Source organism: Calidris pugnax, unplaced genomic scaffold (genome assembly GCF_001431845.1).
Source record: "Calidris pugnax isolate Ruff unplaced genomic scaffold, ASM143184v1 scaffold118, whole genome shotgun sequence".
NCBI classification, from domain to species: domain Eukaryota; kingdom Metazoa; phylum Chordata; class Aves; order Charadriiformes; family Scolopacidae; genus Calidris; species Calidris pugnax.
In genome coordinates this window covers 711,243-728,756 of record NW_015090855.1, presented here as the reverse complement: position 1 = coordinate 728,756, position 17,514 = coordinate 711,243, and the positions used below count along the sequence as shown (strand labels likewise).

Here is a 17,514-nt window from a genome sequence, read left to right as displayed (position 1 = left end):
ACAAAGTGGCATGGTGAGTTAATCTCCAAAGTGAGATTGTTCTTGCTCATTAAACACCTTTTAAAAAACATTTACTTGACATAGAAGAGATCATACAAATTCTTGCTGTTCCATTTTGGAGCAGAAACTTGAATCCACCTTGTAGGTAACTATCCTAGTCACCAAGTTATTGCATTGCAATTTGGTCTTTTTTCTTTCCTCTTGGATTTGTTTCACTTTGAAGTAATAAATATTAAGTTAAACTACATTGGGGAAGTGATCCAGGCTAAAAATTAACTTTCCTCCTGACGGGTTATTTTAATGGGGGGTGAATTTCTTGCTCTGGTTCACAGCACAGCTACACTAACTCTGCTAACGTAGCTGGAAGAGCCAAGCAGGAAGAAGAGGCAGCATGCACTAAGTGAGGCACTGCTGTTGAAAGAACTCAAAATGCAATTTGAGCATTTTTCATCTTAATTAGAATTGGAAATGATAACTCTAACAGTTTAAGTATGTGCTACCATTCTTATTTTACTTGAAGGTCTCTCATTAGGACCTTATTAGATCCCTCATATATTGATAAATTGGCAACATATAGCGGTAGTTATTAGCCTATTCCACTAGCACAACTAAATCTGAAAGAAAATGCCTGTGCATTGCTTCATTTTTCCAGTTATGTCTTACATTTCTTCAAGAAAATCTCTGCATTTCAATAACTTGCCAGTTGAGAAAAAAAAAAGGTATATTTCAGGTCAGTTTTTTTTATGTTGTCTTTGAATCACCACTGGTTTACTTGAAAATCCCTAGTATGCTCAGGCTTGAACCACAGAAGAAAATTACACTAGTTTAAGTAGTTTTTGAAATCACTTAACCAAGCATATATGTCTGTTGTGATCATTTGGTGTGATCGATTGGTTTAATCGGTATTGATTCAGTATCTTTTCTGTTGAAGTGTGGTTTGGATTTGGCTGTGACTGAATTGTAATTCAGTTCTGGTTTAGCTAATAACAGTTTAACCCTTTTCCTGACCCTGAACCAGTTAGTTTAGGAAGAAACAACATTTAAAAGTGAGAAGCACCATATTACGTGAGCAGGCCAATGATGAGGAACTTTACACCTGATTTTCTTTTTTCATATTTGGAGCTGAGGCATAATGCACAGTGTCACAGGCAGCTTCTTTGTAATCCCCACAATCTGAAGCTGAAGAGCTGGTGTGTTCCACTGGTGGTAGTTTTGCTCCTGGGAGTTAAAAATGGAAGCCAAAGGGCAGAAAACTGTACTCTTCTGTTGCTCTCCTAGTTTAAGCTGTGCTTGCATATGTACAGTCTGGAAATAAAAGTCTCTTAAGTGAGTTATCATAGAATCATAGAATTGTCCAGGCCAGAAGGGACCTCCAAAGGCCATCTAGTCTGACCCCCCCGCAGTCAGCAGGGACACCCCCAACTAGACCAGGTTGCCCAGGGCCTCATCGAGCCTCTCCTTGAATATCTCCAGGGATGGGGCCTCAACCACCTTCCTGGGCAACCTGTTCCAGTGCTCCACCACCCTCACAGTGAAGAGGAGTTATGGTGAGGGCTCCAGTGCTCCACCACCCTCCCAGTGAAGAGGAGTTATGGTGAGGGTTTTATTTGCTGGAGAGAAACGCAGGATTGGAGATCCTTGCAAGTACTTTGAGGATGTTGTTTGGTGTAGAGAGAGACAATTCTGCAGATCTCTCTGCATTGGGAAAACAAAGATTAAGGCATGGTCAGCACTTTACAGTAAGAGTAGTTTTCTTATACAGTGCCTTCAGGAATGTATGGAAAGTCTCTGTTGGGAATTACAAATCATAATAAAGAAACAAAGACTTATATTGTACATGCTGTTCTGAGCCATGTGGTGATGGAAGGATGAGAAAAGATATGCTATGATGCTGTTTTTGCTGATCACTCTGAATGCAAACAGTTCCCATGCTGAATAAGCTCTGTCCTACTTTTAATGAAGAAAAGGAAAAAAAAAAAAAGAATTCAGAGCTTGTTTTGGTTTTAGGTTTGATCGCTTTGGTGAAGTTGTGGGTTTTGATTTAGCTGACACTGGTGCTGCAGTGTTTCTTCCAGGGTAGCTGTATTGGCTCAGCTCTCTGGGGATACATGAAGCATATGCCAGCCAAAGGAGTTCTTCTGCCACCTTCTGTGCATAAGTAGCGAAACTGAAAAAAACCTCCTATGACTATACCTGTGAGCATAGTTGTAGCTGTGTTAGGATTTTTATAGTCATAATTGCCTAAGCAGGGGAGGAGGCAGACATTATATTTTTCACACATTTAGGTGACGTACCTTACCTGGCAATTCGTTGTATTGTCAAATGAACCTAAGTTTTGGCCTAAATGGAGTGGGAAGCAGACACACTTGAATTGAAACAAGTCAAATAACAATAATGGTCTCAGCTACATTATATTGGTTTAGTTCAGCATATTTTTTCAAAGTGTTTTGTTATGTTGATAATTGGGTGGCTTCTTGACATAGTTTCACTCTTTCCACTAAATAACATTTTATTTTCAATAAACTTAAGCATATATGCAAACATGCCAAGATTATATTGTGTGTATCACTCCTATTTTTACATCAGTAACATTTGCCCTTTTTCACAAAAGAAAAAAGTAATTTGTTCACAGTCAATTCATTCTCAACTATTGTTCCAAATACATTTTTTTCTATTTAGAAAAAAACACATAGGTTGTTAATCTTACCTCCATTTGTGCAAATCATTTGTGCAAAGCATTTTTGTGGCTGTACAGTGAACGGGGTCAGAGAAAAGTTATTTTTTTAAACAGATTTTATTCCTCAATTGTTTAGTGTGCAGCCACAAATCATTTGCATTAGCACAAGCAGGAGATTGAAAATACAGAAGTTACTGTGGGGAGGGTTCAGTTGTTGATGACTTCTGATCCTTATGGTTATCTGACATTTTGTTTTGTTGCATGCATTGAAAGCTTAATGAAAAATTAAACATGCTAAACCCACTTTCTTGAACTTTCACTTATATTTTGTCAAGATCATTTCACTGATCTATGATTGTCTATTACAGCTGATTGCATGCTTATTTTTTTTGAAAAATGTCAGTAAGTTCTTTGTAATTGAGCTGAACATTCCATATTCATTAGGAATTATTTAAATTTTGTTCTGAAAAAATGAAGTCGCAAATGCTCTTATTTTTATCTAGCATATTTCTGATGAGCTTGTCAGTGATTTTTTTTTTAAAGTGTATTAATTCTTTTAAGGTTGTAAATAATTCCTTCTGAATATTCTGATGAATTGACTTGGTCACAAAACAGTGATTTTTCTGCTTGTTTCATAAAATGCAGTTCAGAGCCACTAGGGCTGCTTAAGTTGTTGGTGTGATGAGTTTACACTAAGATGACAATCTATGAGCACTGAAACACAGGCACAGGGTCCCTTCTGCCAGCTTTATTACTTTGGATAGTAACTTCAGGCATAGTTGGAAGCTGTGACTTATTAAATGACTATTGTAATTTACTTGGTTGAATGTGAGAGCTCTGACTGTGAGAGACACTGAAAAGTTGCAACACTTTGTTGCTGTATCTTGCTGTCAAGTTACTAATTGACTGGGAATCTTCTTAATTTTGTCTTTTTACAGTCCAATTTAGCAGGTAATACAAATGACTAAGTATTTGAGGTAGCATATTTATTTTCAGACTGTAGGACTATTTCCTTTCTTCCATTGACATATTCCAATAAGTATATTTAAATATGAGAAACAAATGATGAAGACCATCTTTCTTCTTACTATGTTTTAACTTCTTTTGCTTGTGTTCCTAAGTTACATGAGTGAATCTGTCAGGGACTGTTGATGTTGTTTCTCTGCTTTTGAAGTGTATTGACATAAATTAGCATAGCACTCTGCTAAACTACAGAAGTAATTGTTGTTATACTTTAAAAGATGCTAAAATTTGACATGAGATGAATGGCCAGAATGCTGTGGGAAAAGAAAAACATATTTAATCTTAATATAAATTACCAGATTGAGAATTCACTTAACAGCAGCATTGCTTACCAAATCTGTGTTTCCAGTTTCATCAGAGGCTGGGTGAAAGACAATTGAGAATTTTTGTTCTGCTCAGTGAAGGAGTGTGAATGACAAACCATAATCTTGTTCATATGTTTTTCATCGATAGGCACTCTTCAACCCAACTGTTTGTATCTGTTACAGATCCTGGCTCTGCCGAACGCACAGCACAAAAAAGGAAATTTCCCAGCCCTCCACATTCCTCTAATGGTCACTCACCACAAGATGCATCAACAAGTCCTATAAAAAAGAAAAAGAAACCTGGTCTATTGAACAGTAATAATAAAGAGCAGGTAAGAGAAGTCATGGTATTGCTCTGCTAGATTGTGAAACAATGAAGGATGTAGAGCCAGCTGATCAGGAGCTCTCTCCTCTTTAGAAAGCTCCATTTTTGTACTCTAAGAAGAGGATGTTAATTTTTGTTTGCAGTGGGTGTAGAAGTTGGCATTGTAAGTTCAATTTGGATGTTCTTTTATTTTTGTTTTACATCTGTATGAGAAAAACCACCTGTGTCCCGTTTTTTGATTTCATAAAGCTAATGTGATATATAACCAATAAATGCAATTTTGAACAAAAGGATGATGAAGAAATATAATAAAAATACAGCAACAGTAATAGTGTTATTAATTAAAAGCATTAAAAGGAAATAAATATTCAGTGGTGTGATATCCTAAATTAAGAAAGACCTCATAATGTCTGTCTAAGTCCCTCATCTGCCTTCAGTCCTACTGCCAGTTATTAACAAAAGTCCAGCTCCTCCTTTGGTACTCTGCAGATTCCCTCCCCTTCCTTTCAATTGCTGGGCATTGTACACTGCTACCAAACTACTTAAAGGCCCACACTGACAGTACTTTTCAGTCTTTGTGCTTGAAACCAGATTTTCAGTGTCTTCTGAATACACATTTTATAGCATTTGTTGTAGTTTTTAGAAGAATTTGAGTCTAGAAGACTTTGACAATTTCTGATTCATTGTATGATGAAAGTGAAAGAATTGTATGAAGAGTATTGAATAGCAAATGCTACAAAGCACCTGCATCATCTTGGAGGAGATGACATGAAAGCAGTCTTTAGCCTTACTGAAAGTATTTTTCATCTAATTTAATAATGACATGCCTATGTATTTTTCCAAGTGCTTTTGTGTGTCAATGTATTTTGTCAGGATTATATAAACACAGGATTAAGTTCTGAGGGTTTAAAGCACTTTTCCCTAGTGTAATAGCATCCACATTAAATATTATACTGGTACAATTGCACTGGATAAGAAAGAAAATGAAATTCCCAATCACTGCGGTTGTCCTGGAACAAAGACTTTCAATAAATCAGGCCTTTCCAGAGAGCAGTGTCAAGCATATTTTATTTAAGGATAATTGGGAGGTCTAGTAATAGCATGTGTAGACTTACTCGTACTAGTTTAATGTGGCCAGTTTGACTTTTACTGAGCTTCAGTGCAGGCTGTATAAATCTGTGTACATGCTGGACTTTTACTGGGGACGTGTTGCCCCACTGAAGTCTGAGCTTCTGACTGTGCAGTGTAGAGGTAATTTTAAGAACAATGGAATCTTAGGGTATTAATTTCCATGTTTTATTCATGCATTTAAAAATATATGTGAAAACACAATCGCAGTTGCTGAACTTGATACATTCCCCTCAGTAAATCCTTTCCTATTTTCCAGGTATCTCAGACCTGAAATGTTACAGGATAGAATAAAGTTGTATATCTAATGAAGAAAAGCAATCAGACTTGCTTATTTTGGTGTATTTGTTACATAGCGAGAAAATATAATGTTTAGTTTTGTTTAAAAAACTCTGCTCTTTATGGTAGCAGGAGTTGGTAAAGCTTCTTTTGCTGCTGAACAGATGTGAGCTGAGGACACAGTTACTTGGTTTGCTCTCAGGTTAAGTTTCAGGTAGAATGTAGCTGATAGCTGTGCTTGACTGGCTGATAAAGACATTTTGGGATGTGACATCACCACTGGAAACCTCCAGCTTAATATTCTACGTTATGAGGTGTTTTGTGACATTTAAGTATTTCAAGATACCATCACTAAAGTTATAGTTGCATGAAACTTTGTGTTACAAGTTGTGGATGCAGTAACAGATCTTCAGAATGGTGCCAACAGGTATTTGAAGTGTTGAAATACAGGAAAACAATTATGGAATTGTAGAAACATAGCTGAGACAGGTTAAAAATCAGAAACTTCTGACACTTCGTTGGTTAATTATAATGTAATGGAAGTTGTCAACTTATTTTCTTAAACTTGGCTTAGACAAAATGAGGTGATAGATGTATAAAAGATATAAGCATCCTTGAACAGAAAATTAATTCCTCTCACGCTCTAGCAAAAATGGATTCTCTTCAGTCTGGATGTTATGAGCTGATTTCAGTGGAATAGTTTCCCAGGTTTTATACTTGTCCTAAAGCAGTATCTTTGATTCTTAGGAAGTTAGTGTGGATATACTGCTTATACCCACTTCAAAGTCAGAATATGTATTAAATTCTTCTGGTCGTTTCCTTTATCTGCAGTTGAGGAAGTGCCCCATAGCTGCATCTCCACGTATCCACAGCTGTGGTGTGTTTAGCTGCAAACAAAACATGTTTCTGCACTGTACATTGCAATTTCCCCTGCTTCAATCTGGATTTCTATATGCCTTTGTATGTGTGAATGATTGTAGTAGTGATACATTTGAAATGTAGTTGAAGCCTTATGCTGTGCCTCTTATTCCACAGGATCTCATAGAACCTTCCTTCTGAAAGCCTTGTCATGTTATATGATAATTTCATCATATACAGAGAGTACAGAAAATAACACTTTGCACAATTCTTCTGTGGTGGGAACGAAGTATCTTCTGAGTAGCTGTAGCATCTGTAGAACAGAAAATGAAAAGCACTAAAACTGATAGTTATTCAAGTGAATTTTAGGTAGCAGAATGTTTTGGGAATGCTTGTGGTAATATCCTTTCTTTGCCTAAAATATTATACAGTGTTAGATAACTGCAGATGATCTCTCCTCTGGTATATTTTGAGATACATCATCTTCAGCTGGATTGTCACTTCTGCATCATCTAATTTGTCCTTGAAAGTCCTCTATTCATACAAATAATTAGACCTTGTCCTTTGTAACTTTAGAAATCCAGAAATATCACTGTCCAAGCTGGCACACTGGTTGTTTCTGGTGACATTAATCTATGCCCTGTGTGACTAATTTTGTACAGGATGCTGCAAAGGTATGGAACGTGCATATGGTTGCAGTGTTCTATGAGTCACGTGGGCATGTGACAGCTCAAGGGTCTAAAAACTTGCAGATGTGTAAATGGTGTAGAATGTACCCAAAATTACCTGAGAACCGAAAAAAAATAGCTGAAGACTAGTTCATGCAGTTTACAAAGTTAACTGTTTAGTGCTTTCTAGTGCAGGAAAACCAGTGGAGACTGTGAGTCTTAAATTCTGATGTGCATTTAAATGGTGGATTAAATCTCTCCCTGTGTTCCTGCTTCCGTGGCAGAAGTGGCTGTTCAGGATGTGAATTGGCTCTTTCTCCATCCTACTCTACAGTTTGCTTTATTAATCCAATTCAGCACTGGCTTGCTTCATTGTACCAAATTGTGAACTGCTGCAACTTAGAACAGATTTGCATGGTGTTCAACTTCTTGTCTCAGGACTAACTTCTTCAGTTGTCCCAGGTTTAGCCATCACTAAATATCTCAGTATTTAGCTTGCACAGCCCCATAAAATTCTGAGTTTAGGGAACCCAATAGCTTCTATAGTGATACTTCTTTCTTGAAGATGTGTTTACTGACTTTTGTTGGATTCCATGTCTTGCACTCGATGCCTTCACTTGCCACAAAAATTTATTTTCAGTCTTGAGTGTAAATTGGCATTTGATATCTGAATAAGAACTAAACCTCTTTATTAATGATTTTGTGCAATGAGTAAGATACTGTGCTTGCATAAATGTTAATCAAACGCTGTAAACTGCTGTTTGCTTATATATTATTATGAATATTATTATTTGAAAAAATGCAAATTTGTTTTGAAACCAAACCTGTTTTTCTTGCCTACATTTCAGTCAGAACTAAGACATGGTCCGTTTTACTATATGAAGCAGCCACTCACCACAGACCCTGTTGATGTTGTACCACAGGATGGACGGAATGATTTCTATTGCTGGGTTTGTCATCGGGAAGGCCAAGTCCTCTGCTGTGAACTCTGTCCTCGGGTTTATCATGCTAAGTGTCTGAAACTGACAGCGGAACCAGAGGGGGATTGGTTTTGCCCAGAATGTGAGGTTAGTTGGATATAAGGAGTGGATTTCTTGTTTGTGAGATATAAGCAGCTTTTTTGCATTCTGAAATGTCTCTGACTTATTCCTACATTGCTTCTTGGTAAAGATGCTAGATAAGTTTGTACAGAAGAGGAGGCATCTGTTGCTGCTACACCACTTTTTCTCTGTGTGTACCTGGATTGTGTTTGCCTTCTTACCACAGGTCCTCAACTTCCTTTGTGTTTCCATATCTAGAGAAAGCACCATTTCAAAGAGTGATAACTTCATCAGGCACCTGTAATTCTGAAAACATTCTGCAGTTTTGACTAGTTTAACTTGTGCTTCTTTTAGTGGGCTGATCAGCTCTGCAGCAGTGCAGAAAAAAAATTGCACTGTAGGGTCTACATAAACAAGTGGGTATTTTATTACTATTTTTTTCTGCAGGGCTGAGGAAGAATTTAATCTTTTCTCTCCAATGATTCTTGGGGAGAGAATACTTAGCATCAAAGTATCATTAATGAAAGCAAAGTGGTTTATTGCATGTTTTCCTTTGATCACTGATTGTATTAGAGCCCAGGTGACCTTCTCACTTTGCTACTATTTTTTTCTGCAGGGCTGAGGAAGAATTTAATCTTTTCTCTCCAATGATTCTTGGGGAGAGAATACTTAGCATCAAAGTATCATTAATGAAAGCAAAGTGGTTTATTGCATGTTTTCCTTTGATCACTGATTGTATTAGAGCCCAGGTGACCTTCTCACTTTTTCATGTTACTGTGAACCTGCATTGTATTTGGGAATTTTATGTATTCACACATTCACTTTGTGTGATCTTGAAGTTGATGGATAATTTCTGGTCTTTCCCCTTTTTTTTTCTTCTTTTTTTTTCTTTCTTTTTATTAATATAACCTGAACAAAACCCTGCATTGTATTTGGGAATTTTATGTATTCTCACATTCACTTTGTGTGATCTTGACGATGATGGATAATTTCTTGTCTTTTCCCTTTTTTTCCTTCTCTTTTTTCTTTCTTTTTAGTAATATAACCTGAACAAAATCCAAGTAAATGGGTCATCAGAAGTGTTTTATTTCTTGTAGGATAATTATTATCTTCCATTTCAATGCTAGAATATTTCAGTGGAGGAGAATTCACTGAGAAATGTTTGCTAACAAAATATTTTTTTAATCTTAACTTTTAGAAAATCACAGTCGCAGAATGCATAGAAACACAGAGTAAAGCTATGACAATGCTCACCATTGAACAGCTATCATATTTACTGAAGTTTGCACTACAGAAAATGAAACAGCCAGGGGTAAGGAGGATCATTTTTTTTTTTTTTTTTATTGCTTGGATCATATGTTTGTCATAATCCTGAGTATTGCTTCCTTTTGTGGATTAGGAACCTGGCTCATTTTATCAGATGGTGTGTGACAGCTTCCATGCTGTCTGCCACCTGTCTGGTACAGACATATCAGTTTAGGCTGTATATACTGTTTTGGAGTGCATTTAAAATGTAGTTCCCTGGTGTAACTTGTGGACGTACTTTCAGTAGGTGTAGTGAAAATATAACGTGGGTTTCCAGTGGGATGTGGTGATTCCTCACTCACAGAAAGCAGACAGTGATGTCTCTGAGGTACCAGGGGAATGAGGAGGCATGATCTCCTACCAATACAGTTCTATGGGCAGGAACGCTGGGTGCAGACACTGTTATGTTATTGATTATACCTTTTGAAAACCTGGCTTCTATCTGTTAGTAGAAATTGTTCTTACCACAAAAGTTAGTTGTATCATGTACTTCTAAAACACTGAAGAAACTTCCCTCAGTGTGGTGAAAACTGTGCCATTAACGTTCACACAATATGAGGCTGCTGCTCTATGAATTTGTATCATGGAAGTAAAATTGGTTTTCCTCCAACATGTGCCTATCTCCATGTGTCTGTCTTAGATTCACGTCTCAGAATGCCACAAACTTTCACCTATTCCGGTCACTCATTCTTGCTTGTAACTTTCAACAATTCTGGTCAGTTATTCTTCACCATGCAAGCATTACCTAGTTTTCACATGTGTGAAGAAAACAGTAAATCATAATATGATGTCCTAAATTACCAAGGGGTGCCTTGATGGCACCTCTTCCTGTACAGGAGTTAGAGCAGGGAAAGTGTCTCTGTGCCTGCATTGTTACAGTAAAATATGTTGGGAAAAACAGATGTGCAGAATCATGAGCTTTCTGCAACTCTGATCTCTCTGTGATAAGTATTTTAGCAGAACAATAGTGACAATTTCTGGGAAGGTTATTCTTAAGTACTGACCGATTTTGGCTCTTGGAATCGTTTTACTCTGGAGTGGGAAATACTGTCCTATTATAGATGGAGCCATTACAAGATTTAAGTGCTGCTTTTCAGAAGCAAAGTGTCAGTGTTTGTTTACATTGAATTCACAAAGTGTTTTGAAAATGTACTTAGAAAGCTAATGTTTAATGAATACTATTGAGATATTTTGCCCTTCAGGCATTTTACTGATAACCTGTTGTTTTGGTACCTGAGGACTTTAATTGTTTGTGTTCAAAGAATTACAGTCCCTCTGCATTAGCAGGTACAATGTAGAGTCCCACTGACAAAAGTTTGAATGTGTTTGCGTTACCAAGCCACCATTGTTTTGAAGGTTATGATTCTGATGAGAGTCTGAAAAAGAAGTATTTTTATGAGTCTAGTGAATTGGAAATTTGGTGTCTTTATTCTGCTAAAAGCTATACACCGAGCCTTATCTGATACTCTCCTCCAAAAAACCCTGCTGTAAATAATAACAATACATTTTACAAACCCCCTAACTTTGGCAATTTATTACTTCCACCATATGAAAAATCAGTTATATGAGACCTTTGAATTCCTTTTGTTCTACCTGTATTTTTATTACTGCATGAAATTTTATAATTACTTTTAAAGAATTTTCTCTGACATCACAGTTGGAAATAGCATTAGAAAGAGTCTTGTGTCATTGATGAAACTGGTCAGTGTTAATAAGCAGCATGGTTTTTTGTTTGTTTTTTTTTTTCCTAACAGACAGAGCCATTTCAAAAGCCAGTTTCACTGGATCAACACCCAGATTATGCAGAATATATCTTTCATCCAATGGACCTTTGTACATTAGAGAAGGTTTGTATGAAGCTAAGAGAGGAAGCTCCCTTGAGTTTAATTGCTATCATCAAGATTTCTGGAGTGGGGAAGGGGAGAAATACTGTAATCTTCACTGCCCCTGAGGAATAGATATAGAAATATAGATATAGACATAGAAATAGAAAGAAATAGTCAAGAGATGGAGAATGGGACTTTCATTCGCAGTTTAATAATAATGTAAAAGTTTAAAATCATGAAGAAATTCTCCATTCTCCGCTGCTTAACAAAGACTGAAGTGTTGCAGAGCTTTGTTGTGCTGGGACCTGGAGAAGAGACAGGAAATTTTCATTCTCCATGTGCTTACAGTGCAGGTTGATGTCTTTATGGTATAAAGGTGTAACATTCACGTGACTGATTTTACTTAATTGAATGACTTTACCCAGTGGCTGGACTCAAAAGTCAAACAGCACCAATACTTTTTTCTGGGTCTTGTATAACTTTAGAAATAAAGATGCAGTGGAGTGATAATATGTCAGTAGAAGAAATCAAGGGCTCAGCTTTTTGAAGAGACATCGAATTGAACACTCCTTCAAGAAATGAATACTTTTTTTGGAAATGTTGAAGATGCTGATCTAAGTAATTCAACATTTAGAGTTTATTTAGGCAGTTAATACATTTTCAGGGCAGTCAAAAGACATCCTGAATTTGACAGATTCTCAAGTATTTAGAATAATATTTTTTTCAGTAAATACAGTCAGTTTTATTGATTGAAAACAATGTTCAGAAGTTGTGACTTTTTACTCATTTTTGTTTCCTGATACATTCTTAATTTTTTTCTTTACAGAATGTTAAAAAGAAAATGTACGGTTGCACTGAAGCATTTTTGGCTGATGCCAAATGGATTTTGCACAACTGCATTATTTACAATGGGGGTGAGCATTATGTCCTAAAATATGACACTTTGAAATAGTCAAGGTCATTGAGCAATGTGTAGACTTCTAGTTGGCGAACACTGAAACTATCTTACTGTTAATGACCATACTGCCTAAACACAGAGATTTTTCTTTTATTTTAGCAACCGTCATACATAAAACTAGGATCAAATCCAACCCATGTTCGTTCCACCTTAAAAAAAATAAATAAATTCAAATAAGTTAGAATCATAGTATAGGTTGGGTTGGAAGGGACCTTAAAGATTATCTGGTTCCAACCCGCATCATCTGGTTCAAAGCCCGGAGCTGCTTTTAGCATTTTGCAGTGCTTTCTAGGACCTGATTGAGGAGATGGTACAGTCCCTCACTGAAAGAGCGTACCAGAGGTGGGCAGCTGCAATAGCTTCAAAATGGAACATGTAGAGATTGTTACTCTGCTATGTTGAGGAGAAAATGGCCCACTTTTGGCTTTTGCAAGCGCGTAGTTTATACATACCTGTTTTACATCGTCTCTTTAGATGTTCTCTTTTGTATTTAATGCTAACTTTTAGATGTACAAACTATTGATTTTATCGTAATTCTAGCATAACAATTTTCTTGGTTAAAGCATTCTATTGTTTTCTTAGGAAATCACAAATTGACACAAACAGCAAAAGTCATCATCAAAATCTGTGAGCATGAGGTATTTGTTCCCCAATTTATTTTTAAAGTGTTCCGTTTATGTATTCATGAGTGAAATAATATGTTTCCTAATGTGTGTATTGCATAACTACATTTTTTGTAGGCTTTTTTGTGTTTAGATATGCGTATCCATGGCCTACAGGATGATTTTTGGCAAGGGTATTGCTAATCTTCCCCTAGGATATTCACTATCTATAATTAAGCTGTGGAGTGGGAAAGTGGATATAGGGATTCTGCATACAGGCACCTATCTTCTATACGGATATTTAGAGTTGGAAAAATAGACCCACATCTTCTGATTCACATAAATTCTGATAATTTCACAATTCTTAATAGAACAAAATACGTATATAACCTGAGCCTGATACTTTAACTAGTTTGTATAATGTGAGCATAAGGAATAAAATATTTTATTTTTGGTTCTGCATAAATAATGAAATTATATGCCCAGTTGAGGTTATATTTTTGCCACTGGAAGAAATGATGAGAAATAATTCTTTATCACTAGAATAAATACAACATGAGTCAAAGGATGTTTTTTTTTTTTTTTTTTTTGACTGGGGCAAATGACAGTAGCATAGAATTTGAAGAGTAAAATACGTCTGAATTCTTAACTGGAATGCATGTGTTACAGGGGTAGAACGAGATGGGTGTCACTCAAAACTGTTGATTTCAGAGCATGTAAATGTGTATTTATGACCACAAATTTGTGGGGAAATGATGCTAGCAAACTAGACAATCTAACGTAAAAATACTGATCACACCTCGGACTCTGTTTAAGCTCTCCAATAATTGTTTTTCTTTTCAGATGAATGAAATTGAAGTATGTCCGGAATGTTATTTAGCTGCTTGCCAAAAACGAGATAATTGGTTTTGTGAGCCTTGTGTAAGTTAAGGATTATGGTAGTCTAGCTAATATGTTAAACCAGCCCTTCGGGTTTGAGTGTTGCCTGCTATCCCCACGTTGTTTCCAACACGATTGTTACTGAGTCAAGGGAGCCTGCTGGAGTTTACCAAGCAGCTTGTGCTTGCTTATTGTGCTCTTTGTGGGGTGAGACTATCTCAAGATGTTTAGCTGTAAGGCTGTGTGCCTTCACAAAGGAATGGTTCTGTCAGAAATAACTGTGAAGGGGGTCAGCAACCAGGTATCACAGATATCAACTTCTCTGCCCTCAAATGAAAGATACCTGTGCTTGCGCCTGGGTCATCTGGGCTTGCATGGGGTGCTTGCACTCCGAGTAAGGTTTCTGCAATGTGGATGTCTCTTTCTGCAGGTGCGGATCTGAGAATTTAGACTTGATTTTTCTTTCATGACCTATTAATAGGTTGTTTTCTGGTTTTGTTCAATACTGCACCAAACTTGGGAAGACTCCTTAGGATTCTTAAGTAGAAGTGTGTAACTCCAAGTTAAGTTGGACTTAAGTGAAATTAGAGAATTTGAAAGATTGGTCCCTTATGCTTGGAGGGTAGAGAATTTGAAAGATTGGTCCCTTATGCTGTGCTACATATTTGGAGGAGACTAATAAATTAATAAAAAAGTGCAATTACAATGTGTTTATTGAGATAGTTAAGGTGGTATATTTTATTTTAATTATTCTGTTCTCTCAGGATTTATTATGTGTAGATCAAGCATATAGGTAAATGGAATCTTATATTTCACTAGTTCCTTGTGCATGTTGGGTCTTTACTGAATCTAAGTAATACATACAGTTAAAAAAAAATATACTGTCATTTATCAGATTTGGAAAGTAATACTGTTTGTGTCTTACCGTGTATTTTGCCTCCTCCTCTAGAGCAATCCCCACCCTTTGGTCTGGGCTAAACTCAAGGGCTTTCCATTCTGGCCTGCTAAAGCACTGAGGGATAAAGATGGGCAAGTTGATGCCCGTTTCTTTGGCCAACACGACAGGTGGGAATTTAACCAAAGGATGTCTTTGGCTGTACTTGAAAAATTCTTGTTGTAATTTTGTGCTCTGAGTTTTTGAATCCTGTCTTTTGAACCTTTGTCCTAATAAACTCTATAATATTGTAGCATATGCAGTTCTAGTTTCCTACATGATGTCTGTAGAATCTGAGTTGTGTTTGTAAGATTAATACATATATAATCTCAGTGAATATGCAAGTTAATTCCTGTGTCTGGTTTTGTGCTACAGAGAACTGTAGTTCTTAAGGGTGGAAGAGGTCAATAAAGTTATCTATGTGGTCGAAACACTACGGGAATAAACACACAATTGTAGATTTAAAAAATATAGAAAATACGATCTGTGTTGAAGATGCCAGTTTTGCTCTGAAAGGAGTTAAGTTTTCTGTACTTGTGAACCCTCTGCTTAGATGGAGAAAGCCATGGTGAATGCAAATTGATTTATCATTAATTGAAAATATAAACCTATACAGTTATAAAAACATGTACTGTAAAAAAAAAAGTATAGGGCCATGAAATAATTAAGTCAAAGTTTCTGGTATTTTAGTACCTTGGAAGGCATGGTTTATAGAGTCTGCCTCATTTCATGATAAGTGGAATCTGTCCAATACTTGTTGATAGAACTTTTCCTGGCATTGAGGAGTCTGGTCATCCTGATGTGGGGTGTAAAATAGAATATTAAGCTTTTAAGAATGTGTTTGTGAAGTCTTTTTTTCCTCAGCTGCTTTTTGTGTTTTTCTGCTAACTATGACAGATGGAAAGACTGTTCAGCATTGGTTGTCTTAGAGTTACATAGACTGTTCCAATTAGGAATATGTTGTCGTATTTGACCAGTCTTTATTCATGTTTTACATATTACTGGGTAGAATAAAAGAAGGTAGTGATAATCTAAGATGTTCAGTTTACTTACCGACTAGTAAAAGAAGGAGGTAGAGATGGTCCTTTGAGGTGATCTGAGGTGTGCGTATCTTCGATTAACCTAGAATAAATTAGTGTGTGCACAAAAGTTGCCAATGCCAGTCCACAGTGTGAAATGTAGTTACGTTATATTCTATTTTTCTGTTTTACATATAGGGCCTGGGTTCCAATAAATAATTGCTACCTCATGTCTAAAGAAATTCCTTTTTCTGTGAAAAAGACTAAAAGCATCTTCAATAGTGCAATGCAAGAAATGGAGGTTTATGTTGATAACATTCGTAGAAAATTTGGAGTATTTAATTACGCACCTTTCCGGACACCATATACTCCCAACAATCAATACCAAATGTTATTAGACCCTGCAAACCCAACTGCTGGAACTGCAAAGACAGACAAACAAGAGAAAATCAAACTGAACTTTGATATGACGGCATCGCCCAAGATTCTAATGAGCAAGTCTATGCTGAGCAGCAGCACTGGTCGTAGGATTTCATTGACAGATATGCCACGCTCACCAATGAGTACCAACTCATCAGTTCACACTGGATCTGATGTTGAACAGGACGCGGAGAAAAAAGCCACTTCCAGTCATTTTAGTGCCAGTGAGGAATCCATGGACTTTATTGAGAAAAATACAGGTAAAAAAAAAATAAATAGAGGGGGGTACAGGGCTTTACATTTGGTTAATGCACTGTTTTTATTACACATACTTTTTAAAGACAGGCTGTATTATGACTCATTTTATGAAGAGGTTTTAGAAAAAAAGGTGGATTTAACTTGCAGTATTGCAGATAAGAAATAACAGTCCTTTCTATCTCATGGAGAAAGAATAAATAACCTTGAAAAATGACCACAGCCCTTTGCTTTAGATAGCTGGAAATATTTGTAACTATGAAAATTAATGGAGAATAGTGGAAGTAAATACAAAAAGAGTCAAAATTATCATGATTAGGAGGTATTGTATTTAAAATTTGATAGCTCTTTTTCAAGGCAATGAGCTTAATTTGTAAGTGTTCCCAACTGAGTAGCTGGCATATGATAAAGCTACAGTTCCATAGGCAGAGTGGATAAAGAGAAAAAGGAGTGTAGAATACACAATTTGGACTCCTCATACTTATATATAGTCAAAGAACAAATTGCTAACTGATTTTATGGCACTCAAGCAAACTACTTTATCTTAGGTTTTTTTAATCCATAAAGAAAGTTCATCACTATCTGAAAAAAGGGATGCAGTATATTAATTAATGTGAGTGCTTAAACCTTTGGATTTCTTTGTGTAGAAAAATAAATCAGTATGTTCCATTGCAGTTTTTAGATAAAATGCAGTTATTTATTTATTTAGTATGATCTTATTCTTTCTAGCCAATAAAGGCTGGGCTGTGAAGCTACCTTTGGGTACAAAATGTCTTGTGATATGGTCCTGAGCATCTTAAGAATTGATGACAAAGTAACTGTATGAGTTTAAATATATGAAAATATTTGGATTTTTCAGCAAAGTAGTATGTCAAAAGGAATAATTAATTTTATACATAAATTATCATGTATATATGTATGTACAGCTTTTATATATAAGGTGTAGCTAACAGGTACTGTTTTTTGTCAAAATATAGGGCTTTTATTATACCACATTATTATTTCTTTATGGT

General features: G+C 36.2%; 1 protein-coding gene across 12 annotated transcripts in view; it reads left to right on the top strand.

Moving 5' to 3' along the window:
* ZMYND8 (zinc finger, MYND-type containing 8) overlaps positions 1 to 17,514 on the top strand; it is a 57,334-nt gene that overhangs the window by 18,552 nt on the left and 21,268 nt on the right. For 9 of the 12 annotated variants that reach the window (XR_001412248.1, XR_001412249.1, XM_014943747.1 and 6 more), the window contains 9 exons: positions 4,189 to 4,337; positions 8,112 to 8,330; positions 9,502 to 9,615; positions 11,363 to 11,455; positions 12,261 to 12,348; positions 12,975 to 13,030; positions 13,838 to 13,915; positions 14,823 to 14,938; positions 16,025 to 16,506. Coding sequence is in view for 10 of the 12 variants with exons in the window: in XM_014943747.1 (XP_014799233.1) it covers positions 4,189 to 4,337; positions 8,112 to 8,330; positions 9,502 to 9,615; positions 11,363 to 11,455; positions 12,261 to 12,348; positions 12,975 to 13,030; positions 13,838 to 13,915; positions 14,823 to 14,938; positions 16,025 to 16,506 (1,395 nt within the window). In the remaining 2 variants the exon portion in view is untranslated. Of the gene's footprint in view, positions 1 to 4,188; positions 4,338 to 8,111; positions 8,331 to 9,501; positions 9,616 to 11,362; positions 11,456 to 12,260; positions 12,349 to 12,974; positions 13,031 to 13,837; positions 13,916 to 14,822; positions 14,939 to 16,024; positions 16,507 to 17,514 lie in introns of those variants that run through there. The other 3 variants (XM_014943751.1, XM_014943745.1, XM_014943752.1) reach the window with 2 other exon arrangements.